The sequence below is a fragment of the Eleutherodactylus coqui genome, chromosome 2 (assembly GCF_035609145.1).
Source record: "Eleutherodactylus coqui strain aEleCoq1 chromosome 2, aEleCoq1.hap1, whole genome shotgun sequence".
NCBI lineage: Eukaryota > Metazoa > Chordata > Amphibia > Anura > Eleutherodactylidae > Eleutherodactylus > Eleutherodactylus coqui.
In genome coordinates this window covers 43,917,766-43,938,198 of record NC_089838.1, presented here as the reverse complement: position 1 = coordinate 43,938,198, position 20,433 = coordinate 43,917,766, and the positions used below count along the sequence as shown (strand labels likewise).

The window sequence follows — 20,433 nt, the reverse complement described above, 5'->3', positions numbered from 1 at the left end:
TGATGCGTCGGCCAGAAAAGCGGTAGCCATTTTTTGCGAGGGGAAGCCTCTCTAGGGGCCCGATCCTTAATAGGGGCTTCCAGCCTGTTTAGCCATAGGACCCTGGATCTGGCCACGGAAGTTAATGCTATGCTGGCCTCGTGTGAGGTGTCTTCAAAGGGCTTCTAAGCAAGCTGGGTACTCGTTTTTCCGACCTTGGAAGGATGGAAGGCTGAGAGTCAACCCTTGAGCCGGCTACCTGAGCCAAGTGGGGATTGAACCTACAACCTTCAGGTTGTGAGAGAGAGCTTAGGACTGCATTTCTGCTGCCTTAACTTTCTGTGCCACATGAGGCTCTCTTGGCTACCTTTGCGCTTTGTATCCAGCCTTCATCTGCAATCACCTGTTGCAGGGTCTGAATTGTCATGGGCGGGTGATCCTCTTTTGTCTGCATTGTCTCCCTCACTGTCTTGATGAGGTGCGCAATGTCGTTTGAGGAGAAATAGTATTTTTCCTCATCCTCTATAAGTACTGGCGGGTCCTCTAGTTCTCCTTCTGACAGGAGTTCCAGGGAATTGAACTCGCCTATTCGGTTTGTCTTGGTCTTTTAGGGACCCGTGACGGACCTGGCTGAGCCTGGGGAAAGGACGCCATGGACCTGATCATACAGCGGATGTCAGTTTTTAAATGCCGCTTTTTCCCCCGCTAATATCTTTCATGCTCGCATAGGGCTTTTCTCAAGCTTTTTGCTGCAGAGGACATTTTTCTGGGGTCCGCCTTAATCTTTGGACCTTCCCTATCCATCTAACCCATACAAAACAATGGGGGAGAAGGGAGAGAAAAAGGGGAACATATATGCATCCAATCCAGTACAAGTGGCAGTTTGCGCATTCCATTTTTGGCATATAGCCTACTCACGGTTTGTAGGGTATCTGTTTCTCCTTCTCGTGCTGAGCTGTCGTGAGTAGACATGCTTTTGGCACTTCTAGGCAGTCAGCAGGATATGTCCATGGAGTAGAGCCTGCTTTATATAGGAGAAATTTCAAATTTGGTGCCATTTCCGGGTTCTCTGCCGGTAGCCACGCCCCCTACGTTGAGCGCGTGACGTCACCATGCCGGATGACGTCACCGCTATGCGCGCCGAGGATCCAGGAGCCCAGGGAGGCCGCCGCTGCTGTTCCCTGCCAGGAAGGGACTATCCCATCGCGGCAGCGGCGGCCCGAACATGCGGACCACGCGAGGGAGACCAGCGCTGCTGAGGCGACTTACGGCTCCGCCAGTGGCGCAGGTCGGGGATGCAGGGACTCGTGAGTGTGCGGCCCCGACCTCTACCCCTCCAGGGGGATCGCACAGCGTGTGGTAGGTTTCTTTCTCCACAGATTCGCTGGAGCTATGCTTCATCTGGCCACCGTAAGGACAGGAAGACACTAAAGCATGGTGGAAAGGGAGGTGCTTTTAAACTCTCTTCCTGTCCCTACTGAGGTCAGAGGGCAACCTCCATATGTTAATGGGGTCGTCGGGATGACGACCTGGAAAGGTGCATTGCAATCACTAAAGGGTTAAGCAAGTCCTGTATCAAAGATTCTGTTCCCTCCAGCTGCAGCGCTTCCCTTTTATGCCATCTGCTCTTGCTGTCTCTACCGACTAGATAGTTATTTGGGGGAATTATAACTTTGCCTACATTATAACTATGTGACTTATCTACATGTTCAGGAGCTCTTTGAAGCTGGAGAAGTAAAATGGGGCACAGACGAGGCGCAGTTCATCTTCATTTTGGGAAGCCGCAGCAGGACCCATCTCCAACTTGGTAAGTGAATACTTTCTGTAGCCTTGGACTGATCATATGTAGTAGAGCTGCAATTGTTAAAAGTAGTGGAGCTGCGATTGCTAGATGTAGGGCTCATTCACATGCACCTATTTAATTTTGGTCCACGAAAATTTTTCTACATCCGTGTATCATCTGTTTTTCAAACACAAGAAGGCCTAAGTGATATCACTGTGTCACAACCTACAGAAAACATGATATGCAAAAAAACCTACAGGAAACACAGCAGCTAATATGCGTTTTTTTTTCTTATTTTTAGTCACAATCTACAAAAATCTTAAAATCCTGCATTTTTCATACTTACCATTGAGCCTAATAATAGTCTGACACTTCCTGCTCCATAGAGAAAGCTTTTCAGCAGTCCTCTCACTATCATCACAGCCAGGATTACAGTAAGAGCTGACACTTCTATGTCGATTAGGCTTCTTATAGACGAGCAATAAACAGGTGACGTCACTGTTTAGACCGGCATAGAATCTTATACGTTGTTAACATTTAATTAAACCAACTTCAATGAATAAAAACACAAGACACAATTTTGGGGGATGGAAGGCCTGGGTTTTTTATTTAAGGGTTCAGTTGGGGAGTTTTCCTCCCATAACCAAATATCATCAATGGTCACCACGGCACAAGTAACCATATAACTTATGAGGGCCTACAAACTCCAGCCCCCATACCACTATCAACTTTGTAACAACTTAAATAAGGACTTAGTCCTACCAACTCAAATCCTCATCCCCAAAAGCCATGTGACCGAAGGACATGGCCCCACCACAATCTATGTCAGCCAAGGACATGGCCCCACCACAAGCCATGTCACCCAGAGACATGGCCCCATACCCAGGGGCTTCTCAATCATGGATTATAAATGCATATTAAAAATATTAAGTCCAATCTCCGAAAGGTGCACTTAATCAAATCTGGACAAACTTTCTATGAAGCTCAGTGTGTCTAAAACAAAATCCTTCACAAGGAGGGAGGGATTTTTGCTAAACTCTGTCCACTCTTTTACGTATTTTATTAATAAACCTAAATTCATGAAGTGACCAGAGAGATCTGGGAATGATTTCTGAAAGCCGTGCATACATCTTGCACTACAGTATGCAGCCTCGATCAGCTGATTAAGGACCACATACATTGCACAAGTAGCACAATGGACGGCATTATCAAGAATGGAGCACATTCTAGTGGGGATCTACAGATTTACTTACAGAAGTAACGAAAATCAACTAGATCACACTCCTCACGGGCATCTGCCCGTATAACTAATTATTAAAAGATCTTGGTTTCCTACGGTCATCATCATTATTATTTATTTTATTAGATTCTTTAAATAAAGGTAACAGTGATAAAATATCTATAACTTCACCCCCGTCAAATCCTTTCTTTAATGTTAATGGCAAGATGAAAGCCCAATGGTGACATTTCACAAGTAACTGCTTCTTCAAAACAAATTTGTTTAACACTAGGAACCTTCTCAACCACAGGCTGCTCCACCATAGACTCCCAAGCAGCGCTCGGAATTACCGCAGACCTTTTACCATCACCAACCCCTGAACTATCCTTTTCTTGAAGAAGCCTAGCAGGGGTTAACACTGACTCATTTAAAATTGACAAATCTTCCTCAACTGGTACACCAGAGAAATTCTTAAATGAACAGGTAACCCCTGGTTACCGGAGGTCTCGCCACCTTGAAGAGCTTCACCTGTACTCTGCAGCAGCACAGGACTTGGTACAGCTGCTGTCATCATCTTATAGAGCTTCAGCTGTACCCTACACCTGCAGCAGCACAGGACTTGGTACAGGTGCTGTCAACTATTGGGCACTGTTCCTGCTGCCAGATCTCAGTTGACTCAGATCGGATAAAGGTGAAAACGTAGCTCTCTCCTTCCGCATTCGCTTCACTGATGGTCTTCTACCGGACAAATCCTCCTCTGATACGTGTGCTCAATCAATGTCATCTGCTGGTTCAGCATGCCTCCTGGCACGTGTCTCTGACAGGTCCTGGAGTTGAAGTGGAATTCATACATCTGAGAAGCCACTCCTCACCGCCCGCTTCATCCGCTCTGATGATCAGCCACCGCAGAAGGTCTTCCATCTTCATAGGGGATCTAAAGCTGTGACAGGAGCTCTGATAGGAACAGGAGCTGTAACTTGGATTTTTTTAACTTCTGCTGTATCACTGATCAGCAGGGTTCTTATCGAACATCTCCTTCCCTCCGTTTTGCAGCCAGCCAATCAGCCCGTTTTACTAGGCCAGTAATTCTGCTCCTCATTTTCCCTCCATTTCTGTGCTGGCCAATCTGATACTGTTGTCAGGCTAGCTGTTACAGGAGCAGATAATAAGGAATATTCTAATGATGATCTCATCTGACCTTGAAATAAACTCAAGCACAAGGTGAGATACCTAACCCTTATTACTGAGGGTATATCTAGTATACTTACCATTAAACGCTCAGATCCTATGGCGCTTTTCTGCCTAATAGTCATCAAGCTCATTCAACAAGAACCGCTCAGTATCGTTTGGTCTTTCACATTAGTGGATGTGATAGACTGTTTAAACGGGACGTAACACAGGATTCACCACTCATAATAGGTATGTAACAATCAGGTGCTGGTTCGGAGCCTCTTGTTCCAACCAGTACGGGCTGATAGCGTAGTCAGAGTAAGCCAGTGGTCGGTACACAGGTAATATCGGTACACAGGTAATAAGAGGAACAGGCACGTAGTGGAGTCAGGGTGAAGCCATTGGTCAGTATATGGGTAGTATTAGTTGCAGTACAAGAGGGGCAGGCAGGTAGCGGAGTCAGGGTGAAGTTATTGGTCAGTTTTTTGGTAGTATCGGTTCAGTACCAGAGGAGCAGGCAGGTAGCGGATTTCTGGAGAAGCAAGGGGTCAGTACATGGATAATATTGGTTGCAGTACCAGAGGAGTAGGCAGGTAGCGGCGTCTGGGGAAGCCAGCGGTTGGTACACAGAGCAATTGTTTGTAGACAAAGAAGCAGGAAAGAGGCGATTGATTACAGGCTGGGAGCTCAATAACCATCCACTGAGGGAGGGACAGGGCCAGGTTCAAATAGTGTGGCTAATTAGTGCGGAGTGGAACTAATCCGGAGCTGGGTTGCAAGAACTGGACAAGGTTTAGGCAGGGTAGCTGTCCAGTAGGCCGAATAGCCCAACAGGGAGAGACACTGCGTGAAGCACAGGAGTTCCCAGGTTTGAACCCTGACAAGGTATAAGCTTTGACTATGTTCTCTCCCCCACCACCTACAAAATGACCTCTGCAGAGGTCACAGAGCATGCCTAGAACAGTCTTCTGTGCAAAGACAATGGGTCTCCTCCTGTCCATTGTATTAACTTGCCCATGAGGCTGCTGTAAAGCATATCTTCTAAATGATATTAAATGTAGCTCAGGAAAGATGGCTGCCTCCCCAAAGTCATGTACTGAGAACAGAATAAAAAATTCTGCAATCACAAAATAAAATAAAATTTGGTAAATGTTCCACTATCTGGTTTTAATTAATGCAAAAACAAAGCCATATCTTTTTTATTTTTCTGTTTTGGTTTTTTTTTTTTAAATGTTTTATGTGCCTGTAGGGGACTTGGACCTGTAATGCTATGATAATGCACTACTGCAATGCATTATTGCTTATCATAGTGATCACAGTTATCCTGTTTGGTCAGTTGTAGGATTGGAAACAGTCATCGATTGCTTCCCAATTGCTGGGAGCTGCACCGTTGTTTTTAGGTGGAGCTGACAAACAACGCTATTGCTTGTGCTAACGATATTGGCTTCCAGAAGTTTAATGCTGTTAATCCTCCAACTGTTTTGTTAACCCTGGTATAGATCAAGCCAAGTAACTTAAGATAACTTTTTTTTTTCATTTTGTAGTTTTTGATGAGTATGAGAAAATTGCTGGGAAGAAAATTGAAGAAAGCATAAAGGGAGAACTTTCCGGAGACTTTGAGAAGTTGATGCTGGCTGTAGGTAAGTTTTTAAACTGAATGAAATCTATGACTATTAGATGTAAGACGTCTTACAAGGAGGCACGTAGAACTAGTTCAGAATGAAAAAAGGTCTCTTTCCCTTGACAACAATTATGACTTTCTGTGCAGTCGAATTTTATCTGCCATGGATGTGTCCTGTATAGAGAGGTCATTAATATGTTTAAAAAGAATTGGGCCCAGTACTGCCCCCCTGTAGTACCCCACTTGTAATGGTGACCCAATCAGAGTATGTACCATTTATAACCCCCCTCTGCTTTCTATCACTGAGCCAGTTACGTACCCATTTACATACATTCTCACCCAGACCAAGCATGCTCACTTTATATACCAGACTTTCATTTGGCACAGTATCAAACGCTTGAGAAAATATACAAGAACCAATGACTCTCCCCGGTCCAGTCTAGAACCTACCTCCTCGTAGAAGCTGATCATATTAGTTTGACAGGAGCGACCCCTCATAAACCCATGCTGACATGGAGCTATACAGCCATTTTCCTATATTCAGGTACTGATTTTAGCTGCTTGGAAATCTTCAGAGCAATGATCTCTGAAGAGAAGTATGCAAAATAGTTTTCTTCCTTCTTGAGGACAGCCATCTCGCTAGTGCCACCAATAGTTAGCAATCACTAGTCTTGTTTCATTGAATTACAGAAGGCAGCTTTCTTCTTTCTGGAGGAGAGCTATTTTACATTATGAATGTTTCCTCTATGATTAGTATCATTGTCAATATTTTTCTATTATCCTTCCAGTAAAATGCATTCGGAGCACCAGAAATTACTTTGCGAATAGACTCTACAAAGCAATGAAGGTAAGTACAAGAAATGTACCTTATGTTATAAGTGTCCGCATGCCTGTACCCTATGCATTTCATTGCATCTACTAATTTACAGAGTAACAGATAGACTGTCCCTCATCTGGGGCAAAGATTCAAATTACTGTACCCAGTCCTGTATTTAAGAGTGGCTTGTTGGCAGCACCCTCGTACTCAGGGCACATGCCCCACTTGTTAATTTTCTAAAAAAAAATTGACGCAAAGGGTTCTCTTTAGACAAGTTGGAGCCTCCTCCTCACAAACTAAAGATGTTTTAAAAGAGCTGTACAGGAATGCCACAAAATCACGGCTGTACCTGCAGCCTGTGAAAACCTAGCCTAGAATGGGAGAATGTAATAGCAGACCTGAAAGGGAAGGAGCCAAGGATGGGGCGGGACCTAACGCCTCACTGCTCAGAACAGTGTAGCGTATTATATTTTTAAGGGGATATACCAAGATTAAAACGTATTCCCCTATCGAATAAGGACCCACACAAATCACGAAAACTGAGTCCTGTGTCCCCTCGTATGAATGGAGCGGAGGTTGAGCATGTGCCGTGCTGCTCCATTTCTCAATCTAGGATTGCCAAAGAAAACTGAGTGCAGTACTTACAAATGTAAATCTGTATGCTTGCTTAAGCGTCGCTCCATTCATACGAGGAGATCTAGGTACCCCATTTTCATGATGAGTGGGGGTCCAAGCAGCTGTATGCCCATCAGTCAGACACTTATCCCTTATACTGTGGCTAGGGAATACGCTTAAATTAGTTTTCCTGGACGAGCATATTGTTGATCTATCCGCAGGATAGGTCATCAATATTGGATCAGTGGGGGTCTGCCATGCAGGACCTCCACTGATCAGCTGATTGAGAAGGCATCAAGTGAGCCATGGCTTCTTTTTCAGGAGTCCCAGTCATTGGTAAATGGAATTAAGAGCAGCTTGGTCCCATTCAGGTGAATGGGATTGAGCTGCTATATCAGGCGCAGCCACTATGAAATGTATGGCACTGTGCCGGGTATGCAGTGAAGAAGCTGCAGCACTTACTCGAGCACTGCGGTCAGTGGAGATCCCAAGCGGGATATAAATGACCTATCCTGAGGGTAGGTCATCAGTATACAGTATTAGTTCAGCAAAAAACCCTTTAACTCTTGAGATAACCCTTTTAAGCTTTGTTTTAATTGGTCCACTCATTCATATGATTTTTCCTCCTGCAGGGTATGGGCACAGCTGACAACACCCTGATTCGGATAATGGTCTCCCGCAGTGAGATTGACATGATGGACATTCGGGAGTCCTTTAGATCTCAATATGAGAAGTCTTTGTACTCAATGATTAAGGTAATTGACCCCAGTATAAGGGCGCTATTACATAAGCATTAGCGGTATCTGCTAGCACTTGTGTTAGATGTAGAGGGCGCACCCTTGTTACAGTCCTGGCTATAATAGATGATGGGAGAGATCTCTGTATTGTCCCCTGATATATCTATACATAGTTATTAGGTCGCCCCTCAGCTGTCTATTTTATAAACTAAATAACCCTAATTTTAATAACCTAATAACGTAGTATGTTAGGCTGAAAGAAGATGTCCATCCAGTTCAGCCTGTTTCCACCCTCCCTTGTTGATCCAGAGGAAGGAAAAAACCTCAATGAAGCAGAAGCCAATTTAGCCCATTTTGGCGGAAAAAATTCCTTCCTGACTCCATAATAGCAGTCAGAATAATCCCTGGATCTTTATATGCTTTTGCAGCAGCTGTGTGGCATTGATTGATCCAGTTAAGTCTACAGTTAACTAGTACCCCCAGGTCCTTTTCCATATCACTGGGTATTGTAGTCCACCCATCCCATTGATTACTTTAGTTACTCACCTTTGCACCCACTCAAGCTCTGATATGTCCTTCCTGAGTACTGGTGCCCAAAACTGTCCACAATATTCCATGTGTGGTCTCACCAGTGACTTGTAAAGAGGAAGAACAATGTTCTCATCATGTGCCCAGAGATCTCTTTTAATGCACCCCATGATCCTATTTACCTTAACAGCAGCTGACTGACACTGGTTGCTCCAGTTAAGCTTACAGCTAACTAAAATCCCCAAGCCCTTTTCCATGTCAGTGGTTTCCCATTTATTGTGTAATGGTGACACGTATTTCCTCTGCCCATGTGCAGAACCTTACATTTTATCAACATTAAACCTCATTTGCCACCTTTCTGCCCCCAACTTACCCAGATCCTCTTACAACTGCCTTGTGTCCTCTCTTGTGGTAATTTCTTTACATAATTTTGTGCGTATGTTCTATTGACGATAAGTTTGGCACCCTGACAGGCCAAGGGAGTGTGGCAATGTTGTTAGGCCATTCCTGTGACCTCCTTGTGTGTGCGGCTGAGCATTATCCTGCTGCCTCTTGAAAGCCACCATGAGAGGAACACATGTGCCTGCGGGATGTCCTGAACTTATCAATGAGCGTGATCGAGGCGCTCACCCTCAGGTCTCCAGACACAAACTTGACCATTGTCAGTGCACAAACTAAACCTGTATTTGTTGCTGTAGACAACCCGCTTCCGCTCCATAGCAGTCCAGTTTCATCGTTCACAACACCACTGTAAACTGCGACAACAGTCGCCGGGTGTCAAAGGCTGTACATGTAATAGGCGCCGTGAGACCAAATATCCTTTAGCCGAGCGCGTGGAAATGACTCTGACAGACACAAGGGTCTGTAGTAATGGCGCCTCCTGTCTCTGGATGGCGGACAACGGAACAGATGGAGCTGCTCACGCTTGTCGGGTGATCAGATGATCCTCTCTACTGGTGGTCTTCCAAGGCCAGTTACATTGTGTACATGCCCTCATGCATCCACTGGTTCCAACACCTCCTAACAGTCTGCTCTGACGCTCCTCTCTACTGGTGGTCTGTAGGGGGCGTCTTGAGCCCGGTCACCTTCTGTGCCCCCACACATCCACTAGCCCAAACACCTCCTAACAATCCGTCAGAACAGCCTGGTGGTGGACAAATCGTCGATACGACCATCCAGCCTCTCCCATCCCAATAATGCGCCCCTCTCAGACTTTGGTAATGGGGTGAAATCTCTTCTCTGCGTCGTAGAGGCGTCTAGTGGTCAACAAGCTCTACATAAGCGGAAGAAGAGGTCACTACATACAAGGAGCCTCCGAGAGCCTCTTATAGGCCAAGGGGGGGCCTCTGGTGACAAGACTGTTCATCTAATCACACCACAACTCTAATGATTTGGAACCGCATACCAAGATTTGCAACCAAATGACAATTTCTTCTAGGTGCTTGATTTTTTTTTTTTTTTTTGACAAAGTATATTTTTATTCACCCAGCGTGATGTTTCAGTCACTTAAAAAAGCCCAAGTAAATTAGCTGGAATGTTTGGCTTCTACCTCATTGGGTTTTTCTTGCCTTCCTCTGGATCAACATTAGGGGGATTATATGCTGAACTAGATGGACATATGTCTTTTTTTGGCCTTCTATACTATATTACTATGCCAAACTAGGGGAATAAAGAATAGTTTTTCCTCATAGTGCTGCATAATCTTGGATTATGTAAATATATATACATGTGTGTAATATTCCTTGTGGGTTGGGGCGACAAGACATACAGTATGTCTAAAGACTTGTGCCCATATTATTTTATAACTCTTAACACCCCCACTGGCTAGAGCCGCATCAGTGGGCCTATAGCTATGAAGGGTTAAATTGCTTAAAACATTGCATTTCTACTGTAGTTCAAGACTGATGGTTTTCATGTATTCCATTTGTTCTAGAATGACACGTCTGGAGAATATAAGAAGGCGCTGCTGAACCTCTGCGGAGGAGATGATGAGTATGTATGACCTGCACTCCCTGTACTCCCATCAATACCTTTTATTTAAAGGGGTTGTACCAGAATTATCCACAGAATAGGGAATAACTTGCTGATCAGTGGGGGTCTCACCGCTGACACCCCGTGCGTTAACACTCCATTCACTTTCAGTGGGACTGCAGAAATAGCTGAGTGGCAGTATTTCTATCCGACCCACTGAAAGGAATGCAGTGGCGCCTGCGCATGTGCTGCCTTCATTTTGACGTCCTTGCAGGGAAAGAATGCCCCCCCCCCCCCTTCCCAATGACAGGCAGAGAGGAACACGGAACCCCCATTCTCAGCAGTGAAACCCCCACCTATCAGCAGGATATTCGCTATACCTATCGCTGCCTCCGTAACCACCTGTACAATAAATGGCAAAAAAACATTTTTAAAAATGAAGCCAAAATGCTTATTTTGTTCATTTTGCTTCCCAAAAAAACGCAATAAAAGGGATGAAAATCCATATATAGCAATAAAAACTACAGCTCGCCACGCAAAAAAGGAGGCTTTCACAAATCTCTGTTGGAAAAATAAAAAAGTTATGGGACACTGGCAAATTCCATACTGGCGAGGTGATATCGGGCCGTGAAACCTGATATTGCGCTCGCCAACATGCGATTTCCCCGCTGTGCGATGCTTTTGCAGCCCCTGAAAACAATAGGTGATGTGTTCCAAGGGAACGCCCAAAGTTAGTACACGCCTGTGTATGACCTCTTTTAAAAGAATAGGGTTCATATTTGTGCGTCTCGCAACATACTCTTTTTGTACGATTTTCTTGGTCGTGTGAAAGCGGCCTTTGAATGCAGGGTGTTTATTGTCAAAAGTAGAAAAACCTAAGAAACAAAAAATGTTGTTTTATTATTGAAGTAATCATACCAACCTGCAGAAAAAATGTATCCTGTCATTTATGCTGCATGATTCACGCTGCAAAAAACAGATAAATGGCAGAATCGAGGCATTTTTCTCCCTGCCCTCCAAAATTTACAAAAAATTATACAATACGTGATATTTATCCAGAAAATAAATACAGTACCAATAAAAACTATAAACTCGCCACGCAAAAAACAAAACTGTCATACAGCCATGTCAACGGAAAACTAAAAAAGTTCTGGCTTTTTGAAAAGTGGAGATGAAAATCCAGAAAATCGTAGCATCCTTAAGCCTAAAATAGGCCGTGTCCTTAAATGCGTTACAGTGACCCTCCGAGAGAACCGGGGCAGCCATCTTTGTTTGTCCTTGCCCGGACTACTTGATGTACACTGTGCATTGGTGTACATCATTAGTATGATAGAGTCTACGCATGCTTTGTGCTGCCCACATGAGCAGTGCTGGCCCCTTAGAGCAGCATCTAGTGTCTTAGGCTGGCTTCACACAAGCGTAAGCACATTTGCGCGTGCCTGAACGTAGTACTTTTGTGGGATGAACTACGCTTTTTTTGCACATGTGTCGGTGTTTTTTACTTTTACACCCACCAGACATGTTGATTTGCACGCGGCAAACAAAGATGCACCAATTGAAATGGCTAATGAGTTCCAGATGTGTTCTTTTTCCTGCACAATTACGCAACGTTTAAGGCATCTCCCTGCGCTTTGCACGTCCATTTGCGCACCCTCATTGGCTTCTATGGGGATCTTTGGTACGCAAATACGCCGAAAAATAGACTGTTTAATTTTTTTGTGCGACTGAAATACGCTCACAAAATATGGAAATCTGAGCAAACCCATTGAAATCAATGGATTCTATTTTTGCGTATTGCTTGCGCAGATACGCCAGTGTGAATCTGGTCTTAGACTACTGGCGCGTGCTAATGCATAGGCAGTCAGAGAAGTAATGCGGCCATCCTGGACCAGAGGGTCATTTTAAAGAGCAACTAAAAATTTCTAAGACTTCTGATGTGTCCTAGTCACACGTGAGAAGCTTCGATCAGGGAGGGTCTGTGTGCCAAGACCGCCACCGGTCACTAAAATGAAAGGACAGAAGCGATCACCTGAACACTCTACCATATCGGCTCTCCTCGGAGTGGTGTACGGGCTCAATTAGACAGTCGGTGACAAAGAGAACTTTATCAATATATCTAAGCAGATATTAAAGGGGTTGTACCAAGACCTACACTTATCCCCGAACCTTATGATTGGTGGAGGTACGACCGCTGGGATGCCCACCAATTCAGTGAAGAGAGGTCCTAATGGTCCCCATGTGAATGGAGCGGAGGTTGCACATGCATGCTGCCGCTCCATTGATTTCAATGGCAGTGCTGGATATTGTCCCAGCAGTTTAACCTGCATTGATCATACAGCTATCCCCTTAGAAGATAACTTAAGATGTTAGTACAGCGCCTTTAAGAAATTATGGAAAGAATACGGGACCTATGTATAATTAACAGCACCGGACCCCCAAGGATTGACGTTAACTTACTAGCTGGAATGGTTAGAGCAGCAGTTGTGATTGGTCCTGCATTACCCCTGCAGTAGTGCTATATGCCAGACATACAAATAAATGGCTGACCATGTAACAGGCAGCTCTCCACTATGGTCAATACAGGAGGCCCCAAATGGGGTACAGGGACAGGAATTCTATTCCCTCTGGATAAGTTCATCAAAGACCATCTACCCATCTTGCCTATTATATCTTATACCAAACTGAAGGGGTTGTACATGTTATCCCTGCAGTTTCTGAGCCTATGGCATGCACAGGACATACTTTTGCGTTCTGTTGTGGCTAGTACCAGCCGCCCAGGACGTAAACTTACATCATATAGCGTTAAAGGGTTAAAGTAAGGGTACCTCTTAGACCTCTCTTCCATTCACTTTTATGGGAAAGAGCTGCAATACCAAACCTGGCCACTGTGAACGGACAGTCCACTGTGTAGCAGCTACTTGTCAGCTGATCAGCGAGGGTAATGTTCAGTGGACCCCCACTGATCTGCTATTGGTCATCAATACTGCTTACCCTTAAATGTATTGTAAGTTTCATATGAATTCTAACCCTGCATATAAGCTGTTACCTTCCTCTTTTAGTGCCGCTGGGGAGTATTTCCCAGAAGCCGCTCAGGTGGCCTTCCAGAAATGGGAACTTAGCGCGACCACCGCTGCACGCATCGAGGTTGGAAGAGAATCTGACGTGTCCCCCTGTTGCTGCACCTTGATAGTCAATATAACCGATCTTGCAGGCATCATGTTTGGCTGCTTGCTTCTCTCACCTTGGCTAAAACCTAAGGCTAGTTTCATTTGGGTGACCGCGATTTTGCCACAAGAAAATCGCTGCAAAATCGCATCTTTGTTACTGAGATTTATGAGCGATATTTTTTTTTAAAATTATAATATTGCATCACTGCCGTCCGCGGTAAAATCGCATTTTTTTCTTGGTGCGAAAGTCAGTAGGACTCTAATGTTAAAATTGCATTGCAACGCAAGTTGCAATAAAAAGGAGGCTCCATAGGGAAACATGGGAGATTAAAAAAATCACACATTACTGAAAGATAGGGCATGCCGTGATTTTTTTTGTTCTCTCAACATCCCATCGGTGAAAACATCGCAGAAGGGAAGGAAACCATAGAAAATCATTGGCTTCATAATCTGCTTTTTTACTGACTCTCCCATCAGGAGAAAATCGTGCGAAAATCGATTATGAAACTGATGATTTTCTGTGGTTTCCTTTCCATCTGCCATGTTTTCACTGATGCGATGTTGAAAGAACACAAATCGCGGCATGATCTATCTTTCTGCGATGTGCTTTTTTTTTTTGTCTCCCATGCTTCCCTATGAAGCCTCCTTTTTATCGCGTCGCATTGACTTTCACGTTAAAAACGCGATGCAATGCGAGATTATTCTTTAAAAAAAGCATCGCTGACGCTCAAAAATCGCAGGAACAAAGATTTTCTCGTGGCAAAATTTCGATCGCCCGTGTGAAACTGGCCTAGCAAGGATCTGTTACAAAACAAATCTGCTATCAAAATCAGAACTCTCCAAGTAGATCCCGGCAGTTGTACATTTATGACCCATCATGGTCTATAAGATGGTTGGCTGTCAGTCTGCATAAGTATAAAAGTACGGAGAGGGGAATAAACTGCAGCCGACTCCTCAAGTACGAGTGTCACACGGATTGGGCATGATGAAATTCAGTAATCCCCCGGTCAGATTGTAGCAGCCAAGGGGGCCGCTGTATGCAGGAGATGCAACTACACCACTGCGCCTGTAGGTGGCATTGTAGATACTCCCAGTGTATAGTGAACCTGTCTGTGACAGATCTGCTCCAACTAGATTATCTAACTAACCCGCTACTCCTTTTTGCATCCTGATCTCCCTGCTAACACCTTGCTTCCCACAGAGCCGCACTGATCACTTTCTACTACTTGCAATTAACTTCCTTCCTTTCCTTCCTTTGCAGATAGTATAATGCATCACTGCTTTCTAATCTCCTTTATTCACTGAGCATATTGTACAGCTTGTTGGTATAGAGGTTATAAGGCTCTTCCATGATAGGCGTCTACTCAAGACATATCTGTAGTCTATTCACTAGCATTTCTATAGAAATGTATGAATTAGTGATGGCCACTTTATTAGAGACCCCCATCCAGTTACGTGTTGGACTCCTTTGACCTTCAGGGCCGCAGCAGTTTGTAGTTGTGTGGATTCCACTAGGTGATTAAATTGTTCTGCAAAAACATTGGCCCCTGCGGACAGGAAGCTCCTTGTAGTTGCCTCAAAGTTGCCAACATGTTTTTTTCATGCCAATGCAAACAGGTTTTTATTCAAAAAGCCTAGCGTTGCTTCTGTGAAATCGGGATCCCCAGCCGCGTGTTTTGCGTGCGTCAGAGGATTGCATGCGTTTGCCATGGATTTCACCACATAACAGAGCATCGTACCCATATGAGCGCCATGCGACCTCTTTTTCGGGTCCCATGAAAAACAATGGGCGAGGCGTTCCGAGGGAACACCAAAAAAAAGAGCATGCTGCAATTTTTTTTCCCCTAGCATTACTGTGAGGGAAAAAAAAGAATCGCTCCTGTGAATAAGTTAATTCAAAAGAATGGAGCTCATATTCATGCGAGTTTTGGGAGTTCCACAATACACAAAACTCGCATGGGATTCTCACCCGTGTGAATAAGCCCTAACTGTTCAAATGTCCATCCACGGATATCAATGGTGTGCCAAGAAAACCTTCCCCACACCATGATTCTTCTTCCACCAGCCTGAACTGTTGACCCTGGCAGGAAGAGTTCATCAATTTATGCTGCTTATGCCAAATTCCAGCCCTCCCATCAGTATTGTGATTATCACAGGGGATTCATCTGATCAGGCGATGGTTTTCCACTGCTCCATGATCCAGATCCTGCACTGGAAGCTCGCCTTTCTGTTTTTCTTAAACCTCCATGGTGCTGGAACTGGCCGTCTGTTGTTATAGCCAATCAGTGCTAAGGAATGGCGATCTGTGTCTTAAGACACATTAGTTGGAGCACCAGCATTGTATTGGGCTGCCATTTGCTTGACTGTGCAGTGCCTTTTAATCAGGATGATTCCTGACATCCTCCTCTGACCCCTATCGGTGACAAGTTGTTTCTACCCAAAGGACGCCTTTCTGCTGGATGTTTTCCTCGATCACACATTTCTCAGTATACTCTTCACACTGCTGTACGAGAAAATCCCCTTGCGCTTGGCAGTGAACTCCTGGGCCAGCCAGTCGAGCACCGATGACCGGGCCATGTTGGAAGCCATTCAGACTGTTTTTTTCTCATCTACTGTGGATTCACAGGGCAACTGATCCACAGAAAACCTCAGTGATTTTATGCTGCACTCCGGGGTCATGGTGATCATTTCTATACAGGGAAGCTCCAATCGTGAGAGGCTCAGGGGTTCTAATAAAGTGGCCATCAGTGTACATCTTCTTTACATTACGGGAACATCTCTGTTATCTGAGTCGCTTTTTCTCTGAGAATAATGATCTTTAAAACGAAGCAGCTTAAAAGGGAAAAAACAGTTATGTTATATTCAGCATTTTGAGTAGACTCCTCTCAAATTCTTGCTTTTTCTGGTTGAATGATCTGGTTATCCTCTGTTAAATGATAGTTTTGCTGTCCTTTTTTCACTCACTATGATGTACAACTACGCATTAATGCTCAGAATCACAATATAAAATATAATACAATATATAATGTTGACAAAAGTATTGGGACACGGTCTTGGGCTGCCTCTGTCCCTCCGCGGCCGCTTTCTATCAAATTCCGATAAAGGTGTGGAGGGATTTTCCTCCATTCCTTGGGTAGAACTTCAGATAGTGATGGGAGGGATGATGGGCATGTTGGGCAAACTCGGATATAGCATTCTAGTTTTTCCCAAGGGTGCTTAATGGGATTGAGATCCGGACTTTGGGTTGGCCAATGAAGTTTACAGAAGTTTTGCTCCTCAACACTGCGTATTATATGACATGGCGCTTGGTCATGACGGTAGAGACACGGAGCTGTACCCAAGTATTGCCACAGGGCAGGTGATGCCACATTGTCCAGAATGTCTCTGTACCCGTTGGTGGTGAGGGTGGTCTTCACTATAACCAACGGCTCAAGTCCTTCCCAGCAGAACCCCCCACCCCCCCAGCCTATAACAGAACCTCCTCCAAACTTCACTGTGGGGACGGTGCCGTCAGGTAGAAACCGCTCTGCAGACAACCACCACACCCAAGTGCCGCCATCCGATCAGAAGATGGGGTGCTGTGATTCAGCTGTCCACTTGCTTCCACTCACAGTTGGACGCTACAAGCCCCATCGCAGGCGCCGCTGTGCATTCTGATGTGTGTGGCCGCTCATCTATGGTAACCCTTCACATGCTGTTCCCTACGGAGGGTTCTGATGCTAATGGATGTCCCAATGTCCTGTGAGACATTGCATATCCCCTTTTCCTGACAGCACAGAATTGCTGGGGGTCCCAATACTAATGTCAACATAGTATATAATCCTAATCACATTTAAAAAGCTCTGTCTGCGCACCTAATTGGGTGTCCTCATTCTAAATGGGCCCCTCAGCCGGTGGAATAGATTACACATGGGGGATGTCTGCCTCAACAGCTTGGCCCTCAGTTATATGAACTTCTATGATACAACATCAATCATGTAGGCATTCATGGTTTTTATACTCTCCAGCTGAAAGGAACCATAAAACCTGCAGCTGACTTCAATGCGGACGGTGATGGGAAGGCACTGAGGAAAGCCATGAAAGGATTTGGTGAGGACATTTACCACTTACTAATAGGGGAATATTGTAAGGTGGTTATTGCATTGTTGTATGTACCATACCTGTGATATAGACTATTGCTTTCTCTCTAGCACTCTCTCTCTCTCTATCTCTGTTATTGATGACCTCCCTACATTGCACAGTGGCCTGGGTCGATATTGTAAGCTGAGTCTCATTCATTTTAATGGAACCGCCTGCAATACCATGCCGAGTTGTTCCATTGAAGTGAATAAAGAAATTGGCCTCAGGGACAGCTAATTGCTGGTGGTCTCCAACAGCAGACCCTTGTCCATCTGCTATTAATGACCCATCCTGAGCCTAGGTCAACAATGATTACAAATTGGACGACCCAGGCTGTAAATCAGCCTTTACCCTACCTATAGTTTATACATGTGTGTATATCCCGCAGGTACTGATGAGGACACCATTATTGACATAGTCGTCAAACGCACCAACTCCCAGAGGCAAGAAATAAAACAAGCTTTCAAGTCACATTTTGGACGGGTAGGTCTTTGAAATGTTCCACTAAAAAGTCTGGTGCGACCCCCTGATAATAGAGTATTCTCATCATGGTCAACGCTATCCATATGAGAACAGCAGAGAAGTTGCTCTTGACGATTTGTATCTTCTTCATGTAGTAGTACATGAATGAACCAGTCGTTGCTTGTATATAGCTCTCTCCTAGATATGGAGTAGAAGAGGTCTGGAAGAGCTGAGGCTCTGGTGTGACCTGTTGGTGGATGGTGACTTAGTAACATTAGGTGTAAGGGTGAAAAAAAAGACATCTGTCCATCTATATGTCCAGCCTATTACCTCCCCTTTGATGAGCAAGAGGAAGGCAAAAAACCCTATGAGATAAAAGCCAATTTTCCTCATTTTATGGAGAAAAAAAATTATTTCTAACTCCAATCTGGCAGTCAGAATAATCCTTGGATGATTCCCAGTTATTGTTACAAGGCTTGTATAAAGAGCCTAAATTGACTTGCAGGAATGCTACCTTCCAATAGGTGCCGCTGCAGAGGTATTGTTCCAACTCCTTTATTTGAAAAAAGGCTGTAATGAAGAGGTCTGTGCATCGTGAAATGTGTTACATTTGCTGGTCTTGAATTAAAGCAAGTTTTATTAACACCTTAAGGACGGGGCCCTTTTTTTTTCATTTTTGCTTTTTTCCTCCCCACTCTTTTTTATTTATCCATCAACATGGCCGTCTGTGGGCTTGTGTTTTGCAGGGTTAGTTGTATTTTTCAATGCTTCTATTTAATGTACTGAAAAAGGGTGTGAAATAGAAAAATTCCACCACCTTTGCCATCTTGTTTTTTTGACATACACACTGCATAAATGACCTGATCACTTAAAGGAGATGTCCCGAGGCAGCAAGTGGGTCTATACACTTCTGTATGGCCATAATAATGCACTTTGTAATGTACATTGTGCATTAATTATGAGCCATACAGAAGTTATAAAAAGTTTTATACTTACCTGCTCCGTTGCTGGCGTCCTCGTCTCCATGGAGCCGACTAATTTTTGGCCTCCGATGGCCAAATTAGCCGCGCTTGCGCAGTCCGGGTCTTCTGCAGTCTTCTATGGGGCTCCGTGTAGCTCCGTGTAGCTCCGCCCCGTCACGTGCCGATTCCAGCCAATCAGGAGGCTGGAATCGGCAGTGGACCGCACAGAAGAGCTGCGGTCCACGGAGGAAGAGGCCATCTTCAGCGGTGAGTAGAGAAGTCACCGGAGCGCGGGGATTCAGGTAAGCGCTCCGGTGAGCTTTCTTTACCTCCCTGCATCGGGGTTGTCTCGCGCCGAACGGGGGGGGGGTTGAAAAAAAAAAAAACCCGTTTCGGCGCGGGACAACCCCTTTAATTCTATGCCTCAGTATGCTTAAGACAATACCAAATTTATATAGGGATTTTCGTTTTGTTTATTTATTTATTTTTTGGCTGTACTATTTTTAAAGAATAAAATATCTTTAAAAAAACATAAAATTATTTTCTCCCACCATATCGTCTCTATTTTTCTGTTTTCATAGTAGTGTGAGGGCTCGTTTTTTTGCGGGATATCCTGTAGGTTCTGTTGGTACCATTTTGGATTACATCCGATATTTTGATCACTTTTTAGTTTCAAAGGTTTTTATTGAGTTTTACAATCGTACAATTGATAGGCTTGTAACATTCTGCAGTCCCCTCGCAGGGGGCCAAATATTGCCATCAAAAATAGTTTTTGCCTACAGCAGCTAATAGATTACAAAGTCATAGGGTTAAAACAAAACAAGGGTCAACATAAAAATTTTAAACCAGTTGGTCGCCAGGAGTCCACATTGTCAATCAGAGGTATTTTTATTAGCACGTATGTTTCTATTTGGTCACCAGAAAAAGGCTAGGTATATGATATGGTATAGTCCCGGGATCTCTATTCCTTCGATCCAAGGTTGCCAAATTTTCTGGAAATTTATCATCGTATCTGTTCTAATAGCATGGATCCTTTCATATAGCATAATTGAGGATACTCTATCGAGCACAGTAGAGAAGGAGAGAGTAGGTGATTTCCAAGCGGAGGCAATGTGGATTCTTGTAGCCATACATATGTATTGTATCAATTTATGAGCTTGGTACCTAGCTTGTACAGGACGATCTCCAAGCAGGAAGATCGTAGGGGATTTGGGAATCGGACCTACAAACATTTGGTTAAGGAGCCTGTGGACTTTCGACCACAGTCTGTCGACCTCCGGACA

The 20,433-nt window shown here is 44.4% G+C and overlaps 1 protein-coding gene across 2 annotated transcripts in view; it reads left to right on the top strand.

The window, feature by feature from the left end:
- ANXA6 (annexin A6) overlaps positions 1 to 20,433 on the top strand; it is a 102,361-nt gene that overhangs the window by 64,251 nt on the left and 17,677 nt on the right. For both annotated transcript variants that reach the window (XM_066590710.1, XM_066590709.1), the window contains exons 9-16: positions 1,693 to 1,786; positions 5,696 to 5,791; positions 6,561 to 6,619; positions 7,837 to 7,959; positions 10,403 to 10,461; positions 13,500 to 13,584; positions 17,615 to 17,696; positions 18,115 to 18,209. In XM_066590710.1, coding sequence (XP_066446807.1) covers positions 1,693 to 1,786; positions 5,696 to 5,791; positions 6,561 to 6,619; positions 7,837 to 7,959; positions 10,403 to 10,461; positions 13,500 to 13,584; positions 17,615 to 17,696; positions 18,115 to 18,209 — 693 coding nt within the window. The remainder of the gene's footprint in view (positions 1 to 1,692; positions 1,787 to 5,695; positions 5,792 to 6,560; positions 6,620 to 7,836; positions 7,960 to 10,402; positions 10,462 to 13,499; positions 13,585 to 17,614; positions 17,697 to 18,114; positions 18,210 to 20,433) is intronic.